This window comes from Cygnus olor, chromosome 8 (assembly GCF_009769625.2).
Source record: "Cygnus olor isolate bCygOlo1 chromosome 8, bCygOlo1.pri.v2, whole genome shotgun sequence".
Classification (NCBI taxonomy): domain Eukaryota; kingdom Metazoa; phylum Chordata; class Aves; order Anseriformes; family Anatidae; genus Cygnus; species Cygnus olor.
Genome location: NC_049176.1, coordinates 28,152,101 through 28,176,538, shown reverse-complemented (window position 1 = coordinate 28,176,538; position 24,438 = coordinate 28,152,101). Strand labels below are relative to the sequence as shown.

General features: G+C 46.0%; 1 protein-coding gene across 2 annotated transcripts; it reads left to right on the top strand.

Annotated features, from left to right (window-relative positions):
• Nucleotides 1-845: 845 nt before the first annotated feature.
• FYB2 (FYN binding protein 2) lies at nt 846-23,088 on the top strand. Of its 2 annotated transcripts, none has more exons than XM_040565538.1 (20): nt 846-990; nt 4,145-4,844; nt 5,786-5,971; nt 7,018-7,051; nt 9,344-9,432; nt 10,212-10,240; nt 11,483-11,514; nt 12,384-12,468; nt 12,812-12,965; nt 14,693-14,810; nt 14,915-14,955; nt 15,257-15,326; nt 17,319-17,399; nt 18,409-18,437; nt 19,086-19,146; nt 19,706-19,798; nt 21,394-21,475; nt 21,770-21,926; nt 22,084-22,117; nt 22,546-23,088. In XM_040565538.1, exons 1-20 carry the CDS (start codon nt 982-984, stop codon nt 22,553-22,555), a joined length of 2,094 nt encoding a protein of 697 aa, XP_040421472.1. In that variant the 5' UTR covers nt 846-981; the 3' UTR covers nt 22,556-23,088. The 2 variants fall into 2 exon arrangements, with proteins under 2 accessions (XP_040421472.1, XP_040421471.1); XM_040565537.1 differs by having other exon boundaries at nt 14,912-14,955; nt 22,546-23,085.
• Nucleotides 23,089-24,438: the final 1,350 nt, after the last annotated feature.

Sequence of the window (24,438 nt, the reverse complement as noted above, 5' to 3'; positions counted from 1 at the left end):
ATGGTCTATGTAAGTGGTGCCTTATCCCTGTAGGTGGGAGCAGGGCCAGCCTGACAGAGGCAATCATTGCTCAGGATGCCGATGGATCCCTGCCAGCGCGAACCCTATTGGCACCCACCTCCGAGTACTGCCCAGGTAGAGCTTTATGCTGCTGCTGTCTCTCTGCTCTATAGAAGAAAAACTAAATAAATCTGATCAGTTATAAGGGAAAGAGAAATTCCTGCGGTTCTCTTCCTGAGAAGCTCAGTAGCCTTGATTTCCTGGGAGATGTGCTCTGCAGAAGCATGGGATCAATGTTTGGACAGATCCTTTCAGGCTCTTCTCCAGGGCTGAAATATCCAGTGATGGGAAAAGCCTTGTTTGCTCAGATTTAGCTGGCATGCTCTTCGGACATCAAGGAAGAGCTTCACCAGGGAACAAGTGCAGAATTCAGCAAGGACAACAGTTTTTGCTGGGCTCTGCTAACTAGGGATGAAGCAAACACATGGCTCCTCTGGGGAAATGCCTGCTTTAATCCCTGCAAGCTCCCCAGCTCGGGCTGGGAGGATGCAGTGGGATGGGCATCACCTGGGGGGAGTTCACAATGAGCATGGGGAGCAATGGTCGGATCAGAGCTCTTGTATTTTATAGGTTAGGGGCTGCGTGCGATGCTGCTGGCCACCCCCTCCCCACCTCCAGCCAGGCTGGGAGCCTCTTCCACCAGCGGTGGGAATGAAGCTGAAACCAAAACCTGGGCAGAGGACTTGTGACAGTTCAATCCCCGGCTTGCAAAAAAGGCAAAACCTCCCTCCAGCTGGAGGGTTGATAAGATAAGCAGGAGGGAAGGGCTGAGCCCAGGTGAGGCTCTCCCCACCCCGGGGGCAGAGCCGTGGCCCAGGTGTGTTTTGGGCTTGCTCCGCCTCACCGGGCAGCAGGAAGGGTGACAGAGCAGGAGGGCACTGCAAGGCTGGATGGGTGACGCTGGCACTGAAGAGCGAAGCCATGGACATGGTAACTCCCGCGGGCTGCTCCCTTCTGCCACAGCAGGGGCTGAACTGCATGAAATGCTTGCTGCTTGGCTCCCCTCCACATGTTTATAGGCTCAGGGCTGCAGGTAGAAGCTCATCCTCCTGGTGAGATGAATGCTCCCAGAGCTGTTCTGCTCTCCGTGGGACCACTCGGGGATGTTTTCCTGCCCCAAAGTGGGCACCGAGGGGCTGCTGGTGCTGGGCTTCTTTCCCACTGCTCTGAGATGAGCGGCAGTGGCTGCCTCTTAATTTACTGAAAAATAGAGGTGGTTTTTTAATTTTCCTAAATTTTTTTTTAGTAGAAGCCGGTGAGTTAATGAGTAGCCGGCAGATGTGTGTGGGCAGAGGGCAGTGCCGGTTACACATTCACCTGTGGGAACTCCCTTGGTGATCAGGAGAGGGGAGGAAAACAGAGGCACGTCAGGAGGGAGTGAGCAGTTCTTCCTGTCCCTGTCTTCAGTATAGTTTCTCTCCCTCTGTCGATTATTTCTAGAAAAGCAGAAAGGTACTGAGAGCTCAGGCTCCTTTTGGACAGCCCTTATAACAGCACAGACCTCCAGTTGCTGCTCTCTCAGAAAGGTGTCCATACTGAAGCCCTAGGCTGAGCTTTATTCTGCTTCCTAGCATGATATTAACGTTAGAAGAGTGCTCTATTTATAGGGAGAAAATATGGAAAGTTTAGCTGTCCCCTGACTCCATAATGCTTGTAGCTTTCCGGCCAGGAAAAGTTTGTTTCCTTTTGATTCTCTCTCTCATCTTGCATGCTCTTTTGCCAAGTGCATTATTATTTCTGGTGAATTATTTGGCCAGATGTAGCTGTAATGCATGCTGCGAGCTTTTTCCAGTCCTTTAAATTTATGGGTGGCTTCTCCCTACTTTGCTGACTGCTCTAATTTACAGCTGGGTGCCTGGCCCTGCTGTGCAACGCCTCCCTGGGCTGGGGGCCGGGATGTGACAAGTGCCCTGAGCAGGGCGAGGGGCTTCCAGGGCTCATCTCCCTGAGCTGGCTCCAGGCAGAGCTGGGAAAAACACCCCGCCGAGACCTGGAGAACTCGATGCACATCAGAGGACCGTGCTAAACTCAGCTGGGGGCTGCATGAGCTTTGTGGGGAGGGATGTGGTGTCAGGGTTGGGGTGCAATTTATGCCGAGCATCCCTGCAGCCCCTGCTGCTACCAGGAGGTTTGGGGCACCTGGCTGTCTGTGTCCCTCCTGGCTCTGCTCGTGGCACTGGCATGAATATCCCAGGTGGCTGCAAAATGGGGAGAGCTCTTGCACTGAAGTGTGCCATGAGCGTGTTAAGCGCAGATTGTCTTCCTGTTAATTACATGAGTGGCTTGAAGCTGCCATTTCAAGGCGAGAGCAATAACAAGTTGAAGGGGAAAAAGGGAGCCTTGAATCCACCTCTGAGCAATCCAAGGTGCCAGCCAGGGGGCTCTCAGCAGCCCTGTCTGCCCCAGCAAGTACCCAGCCAAAAATCCTGTTTCACCTTGTTTGCGGTACTGGGCACGCTGAGACACGCAGGTATTTCTTCTTTTGCTTTCTTTATCTCCAAGGGCACTGACGGGGAACTACGTGTTACAGAAACAAAAGGAAATCAGTAAGGAGAGGTAAACAGCGCTGAACTCTTCAACTGTTGCTGCAGCACGTGCAAAAGCTTGGTGCAATCGCATTAGGGCACTGCGCTGCTTTATTTCCTGTCTGGCATCACTGGAGGGATCTGAGACACGTGGGATTTGTTTTAAACCTGATTCATCCTCCGTATGCTTCTGAAAATTCCCATTCCCTGTAGGCTCTCTGCTAGATTAGGCTGTCTGGGCAGCTTACACGGCATCACACTGCTGACCACTAATATGAAATATAATTGGAGCAATTCAAACCTCTCCCCCAAGGGCTGGCTCTTTACATCATGCACTACCCTGTGAAAGTAATAAAGTTAGTGAAAGGGGTTATTCAAGAGAAATTGTCAGTGTTTAATAAATCGTGCAATTAAATGCAATAAAACCTCAGTATGCTATTCATCTGTTCTGCCTTAACACTTAAGGCTGGGGCTTTTTTCAGAATAACGAAGTTCTGTCCCAGATAATTTTTTCCAATTTCCTCATTAGACAGGTTCTCGTGAAGCCTTACAGTTCTCAGCACTGAACTAAGCTGCCAGAGTAGTACACCTAATGTAATCATGGCATATAAAAAGTTATAGAGCAGTTCAAGGACTTAAGTAGCTCATAAATTTTTCTTCATATTTTCTCTTTAGTTCATTTTGGGGCTGAGTTTAAGCTCCAGCATTGCAGCCAAAAACTGGGGTCTCCTTTCTGTAGCGGGACAGAGGGATGTCTGGGGAGAAAGGGGTGAAAAAAATGTTCTTTAAGTGCCCTTTCGAAGTGTGGTATCACTGATTTTTATTTGTTTATTGAAAATCACATATAACTTCAGAACTGGTGGCTGTATGGGAGAGGAATCGAGTGTCTTAGCTAGAGTTCATCACCCAGACCAGGAGATGCTCTTGCTGTCCTTGTGTGCCACATGGGTAGTTTGTATGTCATCTGCGCCATGGGGTAGGAACAACAGCAAGGGGAGCAGGGTACGGAGAGTGATGGGGGATGCTGAGCTGAATCAGCATGGTGGAGGAAGGAGGTTTTGTCCTAGGGGTTATCCGGAGCCAGGATGCTTCTCTCCTGGTGGTGGAGTTTTCTGGAGGAGGCAGGGGATGGCCTCTCTTGCAGCTGATGCTTGGGTACAGAAGACAAGGCTCAGCCTTCCTGCCCTGCTGCACAGGCAGTATTGCAGCAACTCCATCGGGAAGCTCTGACATTCATTTTGGCATTTGCCAAACCCTCCCAAGGGCGATGCTCCAGCACTGGGCCACATTGGGATGCAGGAGCCACCTCTGCTGGTCCCCCTGGCTCTGCTTGTTGCATTTTCATGCTCAGCTCCAGAGCTTTATCCCTGTCTCTGCTCTTTCACCTTTCTCAGCAATGATTTGTGACCCTGAGGATCACTCCAATGACCTAATTCTGCTCTCCTGTTTTAAAATTTTCACCAGCCTTTTGGAGTCTGAAGCCTCTTTTTCTCTGAAACAATCACATAAATTGCCTCTAAAAGCAGATGTTTTGTGCTCTCCTTTCTTCCCCCACCCAGGAAGGTGTGACTGATTTCAAAGCCCTCCGAGCAAAATTTCAGAACGACTCCAACCTTGCCAACAAGCTGGTGCAGCCATGCCAGAAGCCTCCCCCCAAAATCGCACCCAAACCAGGCTCTGGAGGCAGCGGCGTGTCCAGCCCCATGGCTGTGAGTAAGAGAGAAGTGCTCGTACCCAAACCCAAGGATGAACCTCTCTGTCCTGCCTCCCAGCCCTCTGCTCTCGCCTGGTGGGCCAAGCTGGATCACACGGAGCCGATGGGGAGGAACAAAGAGCACAAAGGAAATGTCTTGGAAAAAGGGCTGAGCTCCCCCAAGATTGGCTCTCAGAAGCCTCCACCACCCTGTTACACTGACCAGCAAGGACCAGCCCCTGAGGATGCTCCGCTCTCCAAATCTTTCCACTATGCCCTACAGATGTGGGAAAACACTTTATCCTGTGGGGAGAAAGCAAGCACAGTGCGCCCAGCCCAGCGGGCGATAAACTTGTACGTGAACCCTCACCCGGAGCAGAGGGTGATGCGTGCTCCCACCGTGCTGGACAGCAGCAGGATGCGACCAGCTGGAAGCCAGCCTGCTTCATCCCAGAGGAAGGATGCTCTGCGTGGCCTTGGGCTGACTTCTCCCCAGGCTGCCAGGGGAGATGGGAGAGCTACTGAGAACACTGCAGCAATTGCAGTGCAACCTGAATGCCATAAAGGTATAGTAAGCTATAATCTTACTATATACATATGTATACATATATATATTTATGTGAGAGTGTATAGGTGTTTTGAATCTGCAGGGTACAGCACAACAGGTTAGAGAGGAAGGCAAGAACAAGTTGGGCCACTCAAAGTGTGGTGTTAGCTGGCTTGTTGGCGTGCTTCCATTCCTCCTTGGAGGTCCTGGAGATAAAGGAGGGTTCCCTGTCTCCACTGCACTTTTCAAAACCCTGCTCTAAGAAATTGACACATTTTTGAGAGTAGAATAAAGTGTGAAAAAGGGGGAGCATCTTATTGTGTCTGGTCTACTGCAAGGTAAACATGACTACAGCCTGCTGTTTGGTTTTCACACAGACGTACAAAGGCTTTTCTTTCCTGCAAAGATAGTCTAGTTCAAATTAAAGTGGCTTAAGCCTGAAGTCTCTGTACTCTCCCAGCTTTATAAAAAAGGTCCCATGCGAGCAAGGAGAGCATGCACTCCCTGCAGTATTTCTTGTAGAAAGGGGAGGTGAATGCTGCGAGGTTCCCCTGGCCAACATCTTGCTGAGCAGCAGGGCACTGCAAGATTGAGTCTTTATTTATTCTGGCAAGCCACCCTGCTTGGGCTGGGTATTGAAAACAGCCACAGCCCTAAATCCTGGCAGATTAAAGTGTTATCAGTACAGAAAATTAGGCTAGTATTTTATATTCAAGAGGAAGGGAGCTGTTGAGAGTTGAGGCCCTGAGATAGCTAATGTTGTAAAAATCTCTAAAAGTGGTCATTTCTCTCCACTTTTCTATTCTGGTAGCATGGTAAGAGCCCCTTGTGTTACGGGGATGCTGACCTTGGGAGGAAGCAGTGGTGGTGAGAAATGTCAGTGTAGCAACTAATGATGCTGGGTGGATTTCTGCTGCAAGAGGGGGTAACTGTGCCTGTGCTTGTGGTTCCCCGGAGCAGAGCCAGAGCCTCCCCTGTGCCAGCTGGGAGTGGGAATGAGGTTGGGCAGCAAGCCGCCAAAGGTGAAACCCCTTCCTTCAGCTGCATCCCTGGGTCCTGCCCCCAAGAAGCCCCCAAGACCCCCGAGCATTGATCTCAGCTCTTTCCGAAGCGTGGTGCCTTCAGTCCACAGAGGAAATGAAACAAGTAAGAGATTTCTAGTCTTTCTCCCCAAACCAGCCCTGCAGAAAATGAATAAAAATGTACAGTTTATTGGCATCTATAAGGCATGTGGAAATGAGGGGTCGTTGCTCATTTCTCGCGTCCTCCTCAAATATTAGAAAGAGCCCATCATTGGCAACACAACCACTTTTTACCCTTAATCTGGGGAAGAGATCTAGTGTTCCACGTTGGGCACCATCCCCCGTGCAGAAACCTGCTTCCCTTCCAGCTGCGGATCCATTGCGAGTGCTTTGCAGCTGGCCATAAAACCGCAGCAGCTGCCGGCACTGCGAGCTGATCTTTATCACCTCGCTTCAATGCAAAATGCCTTCGCTCTGGAGCACACGGCTGTGGGAAGGCACAATAAAATCGGTAGAAACCAGTCTGCTAATCCCCCCCCTTATGTTTTAAATACAACAGAGGGCAATGTCGTTAAATGCTCCAACATCAAGAAATGCAAGAGTTCAGTTTCCCATAATAAAACCCTATTGATGTTGCATAATAGAATATTTTGGCCTGCTTATTAAACTGCTAAATGCTGTTTCTTTATAGATACAGGCTTAATTACAGCCAGATCTGTAGGCACAACTTTTGCTGAATTCAAAGGGAGCTGCATTTCTAAGAAGGGCTCAGCTAAAGTCTTGTTGGCTTACTGAGCCTGTGCTTGTTGCTCTGCTCTGGGCTTAGTAAGAGTCACAGGCAGAGAGATTTTCACTGAAACTCTTCTCTAATGTTCTTGCCTTTTCTAAACACGTAAACGGCACAGAGGAAACTAGTTATTTATATGTCATCATCTGCGTGCCCTATCAATATTGCTCAACTATTGATCTCTAGAAGGCCTGAGACTGTTGCCTGGAAACACAAAATAATGACATTAACATAGCCACATCTGCTGGCAATCCTATTTCATGCCTGTCTCTGTGTGCTGCCTGGAGGAAAGGCCTCCCCATCGCACCTCTCCGTCCCTGCAGCTGCTTTTCTGCAGGATGCTGTTGCCTCCAAAGGCTAATCTTCTGTGTGTTTGTGTGCAGCTGCTGAAGACGAGGATTACCTGATCCCTGAAAGGTGAGCACGTGGTGGGGACACCTTGCTCCCTCTCACCCGCTGAGGTTTTCGGTGAGGTGATGATTTTAAGAACTGTTGCAGAAACAAAACCCCAGCGTAGCCGGCAGGTGTTGGGGTTTTGGCAGCAGCCCTGCTGTGTGTTTGTGCAGCAAGGCCTTCCCTGCCCCGGCCCTCCAGCTCCAGCCTCCTCCAGATGCCCAGGTGAGACTTTTATTGAGCGGCCATCCAAAACCGTTCACTGGGTGATGTGAGCTGGTCAGTTCAGCTTCTGGTGTGGCCATGTATGAAACAGCTCAAAAATCTCAGACATGATTGTTTTGGTGTGCTAGGGGATCCTGGCTTCTTCTGGTATGCCTCTGACTTGTCGTGAGGGGTTGTAGGGTGGTCCCGGTTCTGTAACAAACAGATGTTGGTTTGTAGGGAAGTGTTCATATACCTGTTTTGGACAGACATATGGACCTGTATGTGTTGGATGCATGAACATACCGTGAAAATGGGAAACAGAATGGCTGAACTAGAGGAAAAAGAGACAAATTCTTACCATACCTTCAGCGCCCAAACAATGAGCTCTGGCAGCAAACAATGCAGACAGTTGTGCTTTTCACATCGTGAGGTGTTCCTGCCAGGACAGGCCTGTGTTTTGATTAACTTTCAGCCTTTACTTGTCAAAAGAGAACTGGTCAAAAAATAACCAGCCCAATAACTGTCATGCACCACAAGGAAGCTGTCCCAGTAGTTCATTACATCAAGATTAGCGATCTTTCTCTCATACTTGTGATATGGCCTTTACAATAGGTCACTTGTTAAATATTAACCATGTAGTAAATGGAGAAATGAATTAATTACATAACAGCAAATAATGGGAGAAATTTTCCTCCCTGAATCCCAGAGCTGGGAGCCTCACCTGTAATAAAAACCGGTCCCTCAAAGCCCCTGGTGTTGTTGCTTGGGGCACCTAATCCTGGGCTCCAGCTCCTTGTTTGGGGATAAACAGGCAGGGATCCACCTGTCCAGCTGTGTTTCAGGTCTCGTGGAGCACTGTGGTGCTTACCGACCATGGTCTGGTGCCCAGCCAAGCTCCCAGGATGCTATTTTACCCCAGGGCTGGGTTGGGGAGGTGAAGGGCCAGGGTTCTTCCTGACCAGGGAATCCTTTGGTGTCAGCACAAGTTTCTGCCCAACTTTATCTGTCGTTTCTCACTCTGACTTCATGATTGTCAAAATGCACCTTGAGCTCTTTGTTCCTCTTGCTGCAGTTTTCAGTGACTACCTGGTTCTTTCTCTGTTGGAGCTCAGTTGTGGCAGCAGGGTGATTCAAGGGAAGTCAATCCCTCCCTTAGCTTTATGTTAACTTGGTGTTAACAGATATCCCATGCAGTTCTTGCTGCAGCTCTTCCTGCTGCTCTCTTGCCACCCTGCCCACCCAGGGGATTGCCTCCATGGCCACCCAAACAAATGAGCTGAGCTTCCCTTCTCCTACTGTTTCCCAGGTGGATGGGGTTGGAAGAGGCTCTTTCCCCCACTCTGTGTGTTATTTTTTTAAAGTCATTTGTATGAAGCAACCTGGCTTTGCCTGGGTGCCCTGAGAGGACTTGTGTTTCTCTCTGCACTCATTTCCAAATGGTGCTAATTTGAATTTCTGCAGGAGGAAAGGGAAAAAAGAGGTTGAGGAGAGAGGGTCTGGGCTGGGAATCCTAATATTGAGGCTGTGTGGTGTGGGGCTGGGCACTGGGAATCCTAATATTGAGGCTGTGTGGTGTGGGGCTGGGCACTGTGCCAGCTTGGAGCCCGTCACTTCAGCTCAGGAGCAGGACCTTTGTATGTACCCACTGATAACTGTTGTTTTTCCTGCCTGTTTCTCCAAGTGAGAAACAGCCTGCTGAACAATGCAATGGGATTGTTATTATTATTAAAGTAGTTGCAGTAAGCTTGAAAATTGTTACGCTCAGATTTCCATAGGCTTTTTGTTCTGTTTCTCCTTGAGGGATCACTGTAGGCAGAGGACCATAATCCCAGTGCGAAGTCCCCTGATGTGCTTCAAGCTCTGTACCTACAGCATGACCTCCTAAAGGAAAAGCTGTGGCAGTGTGGGGTCGCGGGGAGGCTCAGCTGAGTCCCACGTTGTGCACAGGTCTCCTCTCCCTCTGAGGAATTCTTGATTTCACTTTGCTTTCTTGTAGGCTTGGTATCAAAGCACTTGAAGTTCTTGTCCTTAAGATGAATACGTTTATTTTTTTTTCAGACTTCTAAAAAGGCCAGAAAAAAATTCTTCTCTTTTCTCTCATCCTCTCAGTGCTCAACTTGAAGAGCAGCATAATTGCGAAGAAACCCTGACGTACCCGAATCAGTCTGGGGACACCACAACCTTGTGTGTCATTGAAGGTACTTTGCAAGACTAGTCTGTTAAAGGAATCACATGCTGTCTGGGACAGAGCCTTTAAAAAAGGCAATATTATCTCTTCTTCAGCTGAAAAAAAAAAAAGCAGTCGCATGTTGGTTGGGCTGAACAAAGATGACTGCCTGCATTGTCCCTCTGTATGCTGGCAGGGTATGAGGACTCTGGGGCACTGACCAGAAAATAAGTTAGCATTTTGGTGGTGAAATGCTGCTTACAGTAAAACTGCAGTGGGGAGAATTAATAAGACATTGTTCATGTGGAAGGGAAAGGGAAGAAGATAGTGAAGTAGGTCTAAGTGTCTTCTTGGCAATGGGGGCTTTCAGTACAAGGTTCTCTTCCATCACTACTTCCTCCCAGTATAATTTTCTCTATCAGAGTTGTCAGTGCTCTGCTTTTGCTTTTTTTAATATTTGCCACTTTGAGGGGAAGTTAGTTTCTGCCTTGATTTTTTTTTTTTTTTTTTTTGTTTTGGTTTTAACCTCCCATTGGAATGGGAGCAAAGCACCCTCCTTGGGGAGACCCACCATGACGCTCCTGGTTTTGCCCCGAGGGCTGTGAAAATTGTGGCCAGTCCAACTTGATGCTGCAGCGCCCGTAACGTTAGCCATCACTAAACAACAAATTCAAGGACCCTGGGCAGTATAACGTGGTGAATGTGTGCCTGGATGTTGAGCATATGGGCTAAATTTGGGGATTGCAACTTAGAGTACAGTGATTTAATGTTTACTAACAACTAATACCTGTTCACAAATATCTTTTCTAGTACTGAAGGTAGAGCCTCAAGATCAGAAGGTAAGTCTCTTCACAGGCTGTTTTGACCTTTCAGTTTCGGCTGAACCATGCATCCTGTGTTTTCCTACCTTAGAAGCTTTTGATATTCATATTTCTTATATGCTGGGTATTTCTGTATGTGTGATGTCTGTGAAGACTCTCAGAGAATAAATAACAAAATGCAGAGGGGACGTGAAGATTAATGAGGTTTCCAAATACAGTCAAGGTGAGAATCGGTTCCCTTGACTTCCTCTGCAAACACTTAAGGAAGTGGTAACACCATCTGGACGTTGGTAGGAGACCAAGTAAATGTCAAGCACCAGTATCAAGATCATAAATTCTTGAAGGCAAAATCCACTGAATTGCTCTGGAAACTCCTGCCAAAGGCAAGCTGGTGCAGGTAATCCCTCTGTGAAGGCATAAAAGCAAAAGTGAGCTAGCTTCTTTGTCACAGCAGCGTTCTTTGAGCTTTGGCTCATATGTGAGGGCAATGTTTGTGGGGATGACCACATGGGTTCTCGTACTCTGCTGCAGGGATCTCTGCTGCTACGACCCAACACTTCTCATTTTACCCTGGCTACAAAACTGATGGCAGCTCACCTTGGCAGGGGAGGCATCCTGCAGGGTGGTGCAGGGAAGGGATTGCTGCAGGTGTCCCCAGGGAAGCCCAGCGTGGCTGCACAGCAGAACCTGTAGCTCGTGGTGGGTAACTGGGCTGAGAGAGCAAGTCCTCTCGTGGCAGGGGACAATTGGGTGTCAGTTCTGCCTCTGTTAAAAGAGGGGAAACTGCTTTTTGGAAAAGGTCAAACTCCACTTTCAAATACTGACTTGCAAAGCAATCAAATTGTCCAGGAAACAGCGTAGGCTTCCAAATGCACTTATCTGTGCATGATTTGCAGAAAAGTTCTCTGGCTCATCTGTAGTCTTATTTTATGGAAGGTTGGAAATCTTTAAGTAATAAAAAAACATTCCTCCTCTGCTGTAAGCTCTCCAGCCTGTAATTGCTGTATTTCTGACCAGTAGCTTCATTGGCCTGATCCCTTGCACTGTTACGTTATTTCTATATAGTTTGTCAGTATGTGTATCCCCTGTCCTGCAAGTAGAGAAAACATCCTTGTATGATGACTATTCCAAACATAAAATGCTTCTGGGTTCTCTAAAGAAATATCGCTTTAAATACTAGCTGACAGTTGAGGTCTTGCATAAAAGTTTGACTGCTGCAAAAAGCAGAGTGCCTGAAAGCTTTCCTCTTCTTTATTCTAGAAACAGAAGAATTTTCTCTTTGGCAAATCCAGGTAATTTCCTTTCCATTCTCCCAGGCTTCTTCTAACCCCACAACTAACCCAGGTTAGGGTTACGATATTGTAACACTCAGGAAATAGAATGAAATTTCATAAATTTCATGACCAGAACAATGTAGATGATCAAGCCCTTCTGCATCAGCACTCAAGGTTTCTCAGCTTTTTTCATTATAAAGAGTTGGTTGAGGCGGTTGTCTCTCTCTTCTGGCACAAAAAAATAAATCAAAAAAATTGTCTTTTCGTATTGAAACCTGAACTCTTTCAGTGTTAAGAAGGGAGAGGCATTGAGTTCTCAGACTGGGAGGCCCAGTTCCAGCTCCAAAGCTGTGTGGTAAGGCAAGGTCCACACCAAATTTCACCCTGTAAATGGCACATTTCAAACTCCTGGAAGTGTTTAATTACTGTCATTAGCTGAAGTGTGTGTGTTTTTTTTGTTTTGTTTTTTTTTTTTTTTTGGTGGGAGTTGAAGAAACACATGATAAAATGGTATCACTTCTTTGGGAAATATGATGCTGTAGAAAAAAGTATCATGTGCTGCCTCTGCTGCTGTATCTCTTTCCCTAAATTGCAATATAATATAGCAAGGGGCAAGTCTCGTGAGCCAAGTACCACCTCTGGCAAGTGGATCTAGCTGCTCCATTGATGTTACTAGGAAACAGTCATCTTAGCTTGTTTTTGTTTTCCAAGTAACCAGTGGCCTTTAGATTTGGATTTGCCTTGACAGTACCAGTGGTGTTTATGCCACCTACCCCATTCAAAGGGAAAATGAGCTGCTTATTGTGGCACAGTCGTAAAGCAACACGTTTGGTGACTTTAGTAAAGTGTCTCTTTTCTGAGATCTCTCTCATTTCTGAAATTTTCAGTCCTGGGAGAGATATAATAGAGGATGAAAAAGAGGAAAAGCCAAGTCTTGAAAGAGTGAAGCAGGAAGTAAAGAAAGTATTCAAGGTATCATATACTTAAGACTGATTTTAATAATTATTGGAGGTTATTTCTTCTCCTTCTACCCTCCTTTTGTTCATGAAACACTTGAAATATTCGATTCTTTGATCACCTGTTTTTTTTCCTCTATTCTCCTTTGCTTGCCCATTGCCCAACTGGCACTGCCTAAAAGGCCTGTAATGCTGCCAAGCAACACGTACATCTACCAGAAATCCCTGATGGAAAAAGGGTGTGAAACCCTTCTAAGTCCACAGAAGGATAACTTATATTCATATATATATTATATTAACTTTATATCAGTAAGCTGTTTCTGAATGTTGTATCCACTGAACCAGATGTCTGACCTCAGGCAGGTGGAAACGAATACGTATCTCTCAGCAGCCAAACCAGGGAAGATGGTAGAGGTGGGATGAAGGCGCTGCATATGAAGCAAGATGTGACCAGTACCCAGCCTGTAAAGCATCCTACCCCACAAGGGCTGGCAAAAGACAGAGCAGAGCCCTGTGAGTATCTCAATTGGCTGTTGAGTGTTTCCTCAATCCTCGGTCCCATCTGTTGCCCAAATGTCTCTTCCATATGGGAAAAGATGTTAAATTTGGATGAAACTCTTGAACCAATTTAGTTAAACCAGGGCAAAAGGTTGCATGCACATTTATACTCTGGTCTGAATCATTTATTTTGGCTTTGCAAATAGCTTCCTAAGTTGGTTAACCATCTGCATAACTCAAACCGAGGTGTTTGTTTTTCTAGCAGATTGCCCTTATCCGAGAGAGCTGAAATCCATCTCCTCTGCTTCTCATAATTTATTGAGTCTCAGAAGAGGGTTTGGCTGGGGCTTGTGGTAGAAACACACGTGAGCAGGATGAGAGCCTGGCGTCTCCCCCTGTCTCTTATTAAGATGAATGATGATTCCTTGCTCTAGCCTCTCAGTGGCTCCAGCGAGCCTTCTTGTACAGTTACGGCATCTGACCTTGGGCTCCTCCTCTCAAGGTGCTCTGAGATAGCATCCAGAGCTGGTGACACGCACCTGAGCTGCAGTTATACCCAGCCACGTCTCCTCTGTAAATGCTGCTTCGCAGCTTCAGGTGTAAGTGTGCGTGACCCGCGTTCTGCTAAGGCTCGACCCTGCCTCTGCAAACCATTAGTGTGCTATGGCAGGTTTTCAGAGCTGCAGGAGAGAAAAGCAACTCTGCTGGGTAATGTGGACAGAACAGGGGTGTGACGGAGAAAGTGCAAATCGGCTGTGGCTGTGGTCGTTATTGGTGTGGTTCTGGGGATTTGTTTCTTTTTAATTTTGAATTACCTCATAGACATTTTCCGGTTTGGTTGGTGTCTGTTTTTGTAAGCGGTGTTTCTGGTTTGCTTGACCTTTGGATGTCTGGAGGCAAATTCTGGTGGGATATTTTTTTTTTTTTTAGAAGTACTCATGGTGGGCTTCCTGCTATTGCTCCATCAGAGGGGCTGACTCTGAGAACTGGTGTTCCCTCAACCCCCAACCCTCTCCTCTTCAAGGAGAGTTGCTCTCTGGGCCCTGAATGTTTTGCAGGAATTTATGTCATTAACTAGGGCATACTGTGGTGCTACATGCTTCTGGTGAGACCTATTGCATGGACCTATGTTCATTTAGGAACAGTATCTGCTGTTATTTTTGTGGCTATATTTCTATATTATTCCAATTCTTCTTTTAACTTCATTAAGGATTTAATATTGCCACGGAACAGAGTCCTCCAGTAATAATCTTCTTCTAACCTCGTGAGGTGCAGCTCTCATGTTTTGTTTCCATCCCCTGGTGGAAAACTTTTCTGGGAGGCTCTCCCTCCTCGTCTCCTTTCCAACTTGTTGATTTACAGGTGGATTCCCAAAGGACTGGCCCGTTGTTTGGGTCTCAGCAGCTCTAGCAGCCATGCTAAGCCTTCCCTTTAACCACACCTGCAAACATCTGTGAATAGTCCCTTGGGATGTTTTCAGTCAAGGAGGAATTGGCTCAAAGCTGCTACAACTGAGAATACTGATGGATATTTTATTTTTTTTTAAACCTAAAATATTTCAAAACTTGTAGCTTAATGTTTTTTTCTAAAGTCTTAAAACTTACGATATTTTAAAGTTCTTCTGAAAGTAGCTCAGAGCAGAGACTTTTCTGGACTCCAACTGCCATCTTCAACAGCTGTCCTTGCCTTGAGAGAAGTTGCTCGGAAAAGCTCCCAAACAGAAAATCCTTTCTTGTTTCCAGCACACTACGTGTATGTTGGTGCTCCAAAACCGGGTGAAGAAGAAACAGCCTTGAGCCAAAACACTCTGTCGACACCAGAGGATGTGTACGATGATGTTGAAGGACTGCAGGATAGACTGTGAGTATGGACAGGGGCTCATTGCAATGGCTGAAATGAAATTTCTTTTATAAAGTAGGCTGCAGTAAAACCCCAAGTAATACTTCTGTCTTGTCTTCTAGCAGCCATGCATCAGATGTCTCGAGTCCATCTGCTTCAGGCAGCAGTAAGTGCAGCACATGGGGTAGTTCAAACAGGGCTGCTTTTAATTTGGGCTGGTGCCTGGTAGATGACGTGAATACCTTCATTTAACTTTCAACATCTATAGTGTCTCCTTGGGCCCGGTTGCTCTCAATTCCCATTAAAACCAGTGGGGAGCAATACACGTGTCTAGCATGGAATTCATTTGAGCAACTTTGAAGCCTCTGTTAGGGTAACATGTAACGGCCTGGATGCAATTTGTCCAGCAAAACTCACCTCACCGCTACTGAACGTGGTTTGTGATAATGGCATGCCTTGGTTTTAAGTTTCAGGAAGCAACTGCGAAGAAACATATGAAGATGTTGAGATCGGGGGTGATAATCCAGCAAAAGAGGAGTAAGTTGCAATTTATTAGCCTGTATTTCAAACTTGATCTCACATGCCAGGTACTGGCTGGAAGCCTTGTTTTCCTAATGCAACTCCAGGAAAATTGTTGTATGTGTGGGTTTCTGCCCCCCTTCCTCTGTCTTTCCCCTTTGGCTGACGCTTAGGGAACAAAAACCAGTTAACAAAATTAACTCCCTTAGCAGCAAGGCCTTCCTATGAGAGCTCGTAGCATTCTCCATCCACTGGAAGTGCTCCCCTTACAGACCCCTGCTAGCACAAAGTCTTGCTCCCCTCTTGGGCAAAAGCATTGTTCAGCTGTAGCTGAGAAATGGCACCTCTTCATGTGTCCAACGAGGTAATGCTCAAGGGGCAAACGGGGACATTGTCCCCATAAAAAGGGACAAAATGCTGACATTTCAGATCACAGAAGGATGGAAAGCTGAAAGGAGTCCAGGCTGTGAGCTAATGCCTGCAGCTGATATGCTCTAAGTTACTTGCAACCTCCTCTTTTTTTTTATAGGGCTTCTCATGATGTTTGCTTCCAGAGGGTGTGTTATAAAAGCAATGAGTTTTGCAGCCTCAGGTTTACACACTGCCTGAGCTTCCCAAATGTTGAAACTTGAAGTTAGTTGTGTTTTTACTTATTAGCTTTGTATGGTTCCCTGCCCTTGCAGATTTCCTGCGTCCTTTTGTAAGAAATAGAGACAGCCTTTGGGAACGGCATATGGGCTGCGGATGCTGCACACAATTACTTCGAGTGCATCTGGTGGCTCTCTTCTAAGGAGCAGTGTGGGAGGAATAATAAGGTGTTTCTGTACATCTGTTTTTCCCTTATGGATGTGGGACTCATACTGGCGTGCATCTGGATTCAAGTCTAGCTTAGGCATGCATGTAAAGCCTGCCCCTGTCAGAGAGGGGGAAAAAGTATAGGAAACTTGAAACCCTGGAAGTGACTGGGCAGTTATTTAGAGGTGACAGCATCACTTCTCTGCTGATTGTCCGCGCGAGTTGTGTGGTGGAGGTGCACAAGTGTCTCCAGCCAGATGTGTTGGTGTCTGCATCCCATCCCTGGACTGCCTGCAGGGAGCTCCAACTCCAGCTTTGCTCCTTCCCCATGCCTGTCCTGCACCTCTGTGTACATGGGTGTGTGACAGTAGGAGAAATTAAACTCTTCTAATTCATGGGAAAATGAAGGAGCAGAGCATCTTACTGGAATTATGCAAAGAATTGTTGCAAAGGAATTATTCAACAGAGCTGGGGCTGTGACCAAATTCACGGGGTTCAGAGCTCAGTATCTTAACCACCAAACCACTCTAAAAAACCTTTCTATTGATTCCCTCATGCAGGGTTAGCTGTGCTAACACATACGTAAAGTATTTTTAATAGCACTTGCGCATGGGTAATGTCCCCCATGTGAGGATCTTGGTTCTTTGCACATAGAGTAATAGAAAATCACTGTAGCTTTGCAGCCTCTTGTAAACTCCAGAGAGGTGTGTGTGCAGTGGAACGTCTTTCTGAAGGGCGTACATGACAGAAATGTGTGGTGAGGGGTGGCACAGACAAGTCTTCTGGATGTCCTCCTTTAATGTGCGTTGTGTGCCGCTGGGGAATTGTTGTCCCTTTCATCAGGAGTTGTTACTCTAAATGCATCCGGACCAGTCTGCAGCTGCTGGGTCAGGGAAGGACAGGGAGGGACTTCTCCTCTTTTTTATTTTAACTACAGTCAACACAGAAAAGTTCAAAGCTAGGCAAAAGATTTGAGCTTGGACTTTGTAATTAGTCACCTTTTGCTGCATCTTTGACTATCTCATTGAAACCATCATTCATCCACATGATGCTATTAAGGATAACAACAAGCTTAAATGATATTGCTGAAGTGAGGCCTAAGGTCTGCTGACTCTCCTCTACCTGCTTTGGGATCTCAGGGGCTGTGAATATTGCACCTCGTATACTTCAGTGCCTAGTGCCTCTCTAATTTACAATCTTTTCTGTTTTGGACAGATTGGAAAGACAAAAGAGATTTGGAAATCTCTTTAAGATAGAGAAATTGAAACTGAATACCAGGTTTAAGGAAAACTTAAGGTAAGGGAATATTGGTTGTCCAGCCCTTTCCCCCTCCAAACCTGAGCAGCTGTATCTGCAACAGTTTGAGATCAGGAGGACTAGAAGTAAGGAGTGTGTACATCTTTACCTGAAAAACAACACCCAAAGTGCTTCTACCAACTCATTAGGAGCTGTTATGGCAGATGTGGACAGTGGCCCATCTGTGCAGCTTCTCTGGCATCAGAGATCTGCAGGAGCTGGTCCTAGAGCAGCATCCAAATTTTCTCAGGCTTTCTGCTGCCCTTTTTACCTTTCCGATACCTCAGCATGTTGCAGCTGCTCAAGGGAACACAGAAACACGATACCTGCTGCCTGGACCTGTTAGCCAAAGGCTTGCTGATGTGGCCCTTCAGGGCTGAGTGTTTTCTTCCGAAATACCATTTGTAGTCAAGCTGGCAACAGCATCTGCTGTTTAGGTTTATAGTTGAGTCTGTAGTCTAACAAGGGAGCAGCAAAATGAGAGAGAATATTGTATAACTTCCTATAATACATTTTCAGGTATTCTTATTTGAGTATTTAAAACCCTGGTTAAGTGTCCATGGAAAAACTCCTTCAGCTTTTCCCCAAGTGTGCAATAGATGCCTGTAGAGCCTGTCCTCCACCTCTGTCAGCGTGCACCTCACCGTGTGCAAGATGTAGGGCAAAGACTGAAAAACGCTACTTTTCCTTATTACTTTGGAAATTCCAGGTTATTTTTTCTTCCTTTCCTCTTTTGTCTGAGGAAGGCTGCTCTCTGGATGCACTGTAGACCTTTCACAACCCGTTTTTTGAACACATGGCTCTTGTTGCTGCCAGAGGATGGAGATGATTAATTAGCAAGGGATGGCATTTTGGCAAAAGCTGTTGGTGTCAGGGATGCCATGCACCCAGAGCTGCCCTGCATTGCCTCAGCAGCAAGCATGGCATGCCACTGGCTTGTCGGTGCTCATGGGTTTTTTGGTGATGATGATGTGAAAGCCTGTTTCTAAAAGCCTCTTTCTCTCCACAGATTGTTTTCCATTTCGGTACCAAATGTAGGTAAGCAACTTGCATGTATCTGGCTCTTGGGAATGTGTGTGTGTATGAAGAGGGAAATGTATTGCACAATGGGGAATCAACTTTACACATTGTGCCCATCTGAAAATCATGTAATGTGGCAGTGTTAATTTGAAGGCTTAATATAGGCTTGTGCTGCAGTTGAGGGTTGGGGTTTTGTTTTTTGGTAGTTTTGCAGTTTTGGTAGTTTTAAGATCCTGCATATTTGGATATATCTTGGCAATGTGGGAAGCAGTCCATGTTGAACCATGGCCATTGCTTTCCAGCAGCTCTCTGCAAAGTTTCACTGCTGATCAGGTATTAACTGCCTGCTGGAGGGACAGGGTTGTGCCCTCTGTAAGTGGGATGGGCACGCCAACTCTCCCCACCATGGGAGGGTGCTGGAGCGAACACCCCGTGTCCTTGGGGTAGAAAACTGCCCACAAACACATCTGGCAAACCCCAGCATCTTGCCTTGTGCTGGAGTTTTGGCCGGTTTTTGGAGCCGTGAGGCTCTTCCTTTCACCTTGGCTTTGCCCCTTTGGGTTGTGTGGCTTTTCAGCATCCCCAGTTCCTCCCTGCAATAAATTTCGTTGAGTGCTAGACTCGGAATGACATTTCCCAATTGTCTCTGCTGTGTTTGGGTGCCAGCGAATGTCTCCCAGGAGGACACGGTGTACGATGACGTCGAGGCGGGGCAGAGAGAGCCAAGGTGAGGAGCGGGCCCTCTCCAGGGGGTGGCCAAGGAGATGGGGCCCTTGGTGTGAGCCTGGGGACCCTGCTGGACTGTGAGGCACTGAGGGTCATGAGCTGGGCAGGACCCGCTCCTCTGGAGACAGTCCAGATGTACTCTGCTTGTGTGTTTAATTTGGCAAGAAACATCCCCCAAAAATGTTTCTTTGACGTGACGTAGTTAGTGCCAGAGACGTGAAAAGGGGAGAGCTGCTCGCTGCCGCGCAGCAAAACTCAGATAGTTTTCCTAAGGAAGGAAAAGCCCAGCTCTCAGAGCCGATAATCAGCACGGTCCTGGCAAGCTCCTTGTCAGAAAAATTACTTTTAATAGGAACAGCATGTCTCGGTGCCTGGCTGCCAGATGATCACAGCGGCAGCGTGTGCTGGTACAAAGTGCACCACATGCTTGCATCTGGGTGGGAGTTATGGGGGGAGGCAGAGGGAAAAATCACGGCTTTGTACCAATGCGGGTTTGGGGAGGGGACGTGTCCTGCTGCAAAACCTCAATTTGTGTGGCTCTTTCCCCTCCCTCCTCTCAGGGAGAAGGATGACAAGTACAAAACCTGGATGCCAAAATTCCTGATGTCAAGAGACGAGAAGGACCGAAGGAAAAGCAGCGACGATGTGGACAGGTCTTTACTTGCATTAAGTGCTTTTCCCTTGTTGTCTGACTTTGTACGGGGTGTGTCGTGATGCGGTTCTCTTAAGTCACTTGCAGGAGCAGGATGCCCTTGCTTAAGCAAACATTGGTGTTTGGCTGCTGCTCCAGGGTCCTTTTCCTTTGAACCCAGGTTTTGGAAACTTCATGGAAAGTACTTTGAAGGCAAAACAAATTCTTGGATCTGAGTTGTGTGCAAGTGGGGGATACTTTGACGGTCTCATTCTGAAGTTGTACGTGGTCTTCCTGCTTAGCTGAGACAAAAAGGTGTTCCTTGCTATGTATTGGGCTGCTTTTCTGCTGTGCTCAGCCCCATTCCTTCCCTCACTGTGCCTTGATTAAATATTTCATCTCCATAGATCAGCCATTGCTGTTTTGGCAAGACCATTGTATTTGAAGACCCATACACAGCATAGTAATCACCCACATGTCCCCCTTGCCCTTATTTAAATTATTGATTTCTTGGGTCTTTTTTTTTCCCCAGCAATGTTTATCACATTGCCTCTTGCTGTACCATTTGTGTACATAAAATTGAAGATAAAACTTTGTTACTGGTGCTGCAAAACCTCACATGGAAGCAGGCAATTTCATTTCCCTTTTAGATTAGAAAAATGTGCACGGCAATGAGCTTTTCATGGCCCAGCCCCTGCGACTTCAAACAAATGGAAATCAGTGATATACTTTCTGGGTTCTTACCACAGAGTTCCTGCATGGGGTTGCTAAAACACTGCTTGTTGTGTTGTGCAAAGTCATGTGTATAATTGTAGGGAATATCAGGAAGCCGATGAGATTTCATCTGTTCCTTAGAGAGCGCAGGTCCTGCGAGCTGAGGCTGCCAATGGCAAATTTCTTAACCGTTTAGAAGTTCCTAATTTCAGCTCTTGTTTCCACTTCCTCTTAAAATTAAAATCATGAAAGTTAGCCAAGTGTGAATAATTTATTGCAAGTGTTTTTTTCCCCACCATCTTAGTTTTAAAATGAATGTCACAGCTGTAACCCCAAGTATAAACCAGAAAGAGTGGCATCTCCATATCCATGGCCTTTGCTCCCCTTAACTTGGTTGTAAGAGCTTGTTTTTCATTTTATAGTGCCTTATAAACTTCTGCTTTGGTGACATTCTCCTCTATGTGCTAAAAAAGCAACACAAACGTGCAGGGCTGTGTTGAGCCCTGCTTTCATTAACGGCTCATGATAAAAGTTACCTGGGACCCTTTGTGTTTGAAGATAAATAAAAACAGGAGACAAATTGCTGGGGGAAAAGTCAATTGTCTTCTACAAAGCCACGAATGATTTGAAACCCTTGATAAAGTGTTTATTTGTTCTCCTGCCGTTTACAGTGAGAACACTTGTTCCAAATGGAGATACCAAATGGCTCAAGTTATGCTCACCAATAAATACGAGTTGCATATTCATCTGTTTATGAAAAATAGCAGTATGAATGGTGTGCTTTGGTCTTGCAAGTGTTCATTGCAGACAAACCTGGAGCAAGGCTCTGGGTTGCATTTCCTGCTGTCTCCCAGTGCCAGAGGATATTGAAACGATGTTGAGCGCATGTTTCTCTTGGTGCAGAAGTATCCTCAAAATCAAGAACAATGCAGAAAAAAGCAAGAAGATGGAAAAAGAAGAGAAGATTTTTAGAGAAATGTTTCTGGTATGTGAGCCTTTTTCGAGCCTTATCTGTGCCATAGGAGGAATGCAGATGTGTGTCATGCTTAAGAGTTGCACAGTGAAAAGTTGTTGGTCCTTAGCCATGCTGGGAGAGAAATCCACCTGGCCTGCTGTGTTCTCCCCTCATCCAGCATCTCCACCAGGGATGTTGTCGGGCTTTTTCACCCCCCCTCTCCAGCCCCAAAGCCTCACAATCTGTTCCCTCCATCCCTCCCTGCTGTCCTTGAAGACATCACATGCCTGTAGGATGATGTGTGCTTTCTTTGCCTTCCTGCAGTACGATAAGGAGATCAGTGTCATCAACACCGCAACTGCTGAGTGCTCTGTCCCCAGTAAGAGGAGAGCTGATCTCCCGCTCACAGCTGGTGAGCAGCTGGATGTGATTGATGTCACGGAGGGCAATGCAGTGATATGTCGCAATTCGGAGGGCAGATGTAAGTTTGCAAAAACTCTCTGGTATGAGTAGTCATCTTTCAATCTAGTTTTAAGGAGCAAATTGGCTTATCAAATATTATGTGCTTTGTGCATAGCCATTGCCACAGTATTTGCTCAGGAGTTTACGGATTTGCTTCTTTTTTTCCCTTTTCTCAGATGGGTATGTTCTAGTGGAGCATTTAAACTTCAGGTAAATTTGGGTTTTATTTATTGTGATGCATGTTTTCTTCTCCCTCTATGTGGATATTTGAGATCTAGAGAAATGTGCTTTAAACTTCCGAAGCCAAGGGATGACTAATGTAGACAGACACTATTAAATATTTCTTGTTTGAGTCTGCCATTAGTTACCCAGGTTCCCAGTCCAAATGCAGCTTAGAAAAAAAAAATCCTTGTCCAATCCTGACCTGTATAAACTGGAGATTCTTGACTACCTTCAGCTATGCCATATTAATTCATATCTGCTTCAAACTAGGCCCACTATGTGTGCATCGCCCTTCCAAAACACATCCTTAAACCCCCTGCTGCAACAGCATTTCTTTGCATGCCCAATTGTAATTGCTACAAGCGAACCTCCTATTGTCAACGTGTCTGTTGCTGTGAAATTCTCTTCTTTTACAGGCAGTACTGACCTCCCTGGAGCATCCCCGCAGCGCCCTTCTGAGCTTCACGTGCCTGTGAGAACCCACATTTGTCAACAGTGCAGACCTGATGCCCATGTAAATAAAGTTTTATTTTTTACACTTATACTGGTAAACATGCAAGACACATTTTCATTTTTTGTCTATTTTGAGTGACTTCACTGATTTTCTCAACTTTAGGGATTTTCAGGGTTTCTCACTTTCTGGAGTACCTCCTTGTTCAGCTCTGAAGTGGCTTACATTTCTGCACTGATGAAAAAATCTTATGCAGAAAACTGAAATTTAATTACTCCACATCCATTCATTACTGTCCATCTTAGGTGCTGGAATTGTGAGGTTTCCATAAAGATTTGTTCCTCTAAAAAGCAAATCATATAAATTTTTGGTCTTGATAGAAGTATTGGGACAACAAGTATTTACTACATTCTTGCTAGGTTCAGTACATAAAATAGTGGAAAAGTTGACTCATTCCTTTCAAATAATAAAAAATAAATACATTTTTAAAAGTAAAGAAAGCTTTCAGTAAAAATTTACTTTATTTTTGCAAGCTAACTTAAGCATCCAAGATATGTAAAGGCTGCCTTTTGGCTTCCCCCACTGCTTAGCAGCAGGTACTTACCCAACAGTTGTCCCTGTGTTTGGGCTGTGGGGCTGGAAGCTGAGTGCTTATTTTAAGAAAAATGCTCCTAAAAGTAGGAGGAGAAATATAAATTGCCACGGGCTTCTCCTTAGCGTATCCAGTGGCTGGATACCCTTTCAACGCACAAAAAAATGTGGACTCTAATTTTGCGTTCTAGGGTTTGGCAGAAACAAACTTGACTATTGCTGTGTAGCCCCCACCCATTCCCAGCACTGTATCAGTGTGCTCATAAATAATCCTAAAAATGTAGATGGCTTAATTAGAAATTATTAAATGTTCCAGGCTTAAGAAAACAGCAAAATAAAATTGCTGTTTGCCACAGGGCCATTTGAAATCTGGCATCGAAGAGATCAGAACAACAGAGCAAATATTTAACATTTACTTTAAAGTCTATACAGGCATTCTTATTTATTTTACCATGTGGTTACTATTAAGTGTGTTGGCCTGCATCCACCCTGGAAAAAAAAAAAGACCAACAAAATAAAACCCCAACCCCCCTTCAAGCATGCGCAGCTCTGCAGGCTTGCCAGCCCAAATATTTAGACTTCTCTAGCGGAGATGGACAACCAGGGAGCTGGAGTGCGTCCTTGGCTGCAGAGCAGCCCAGGGGCATGTGTCCTTCACCCCCGGCCTTCCTGGGGAACAGTCCCGATGGAGGCTGTGGAGATGCAAGCTTACTTTTGGGCTCTCTTGCATGGCAATATTTAGGATATTTAGGGAAAACACCCTCCTCTTGCCTGCTTTCTCCCCATCCCAGGCTAGCTCACCTGGGATGTCCTCACCAAGTCCTCACGTGTTAACAATGCACCCAGTGGATGCAATAGGCGAGTCTTGCATTAGCTGCATGTGCCAATTCTCTTCCTTCGAGGTGAAACACAAAGGGTTGTGCTGATGCTGGCTGCAGCAAGCAGCTTGGATAACGCATGGAAGCCTTGCAATGCACTTAAAACTATTTTTCTTCATGGCCAGGTTCCAACACATGTACAGAGGGAAAGTACCTGATAGGGGTTGACTTAAGACAATACCAAATGCTTTACATATAGCAACTTAAATTAGATTTCCTCAATTAAACCACACATCGGCTATACTTAGGTCAAGATACTGTTTAGGAAAATAAAGTTTTCCTTTTTTTTTTTTCATAGCCTTGCTGGTATATCCTGAACAAATCAAAATTCAGAATTTCAACCCCACATTTCTTTTCAATATGGAAATCATTGTGCTAACATTTCTGAT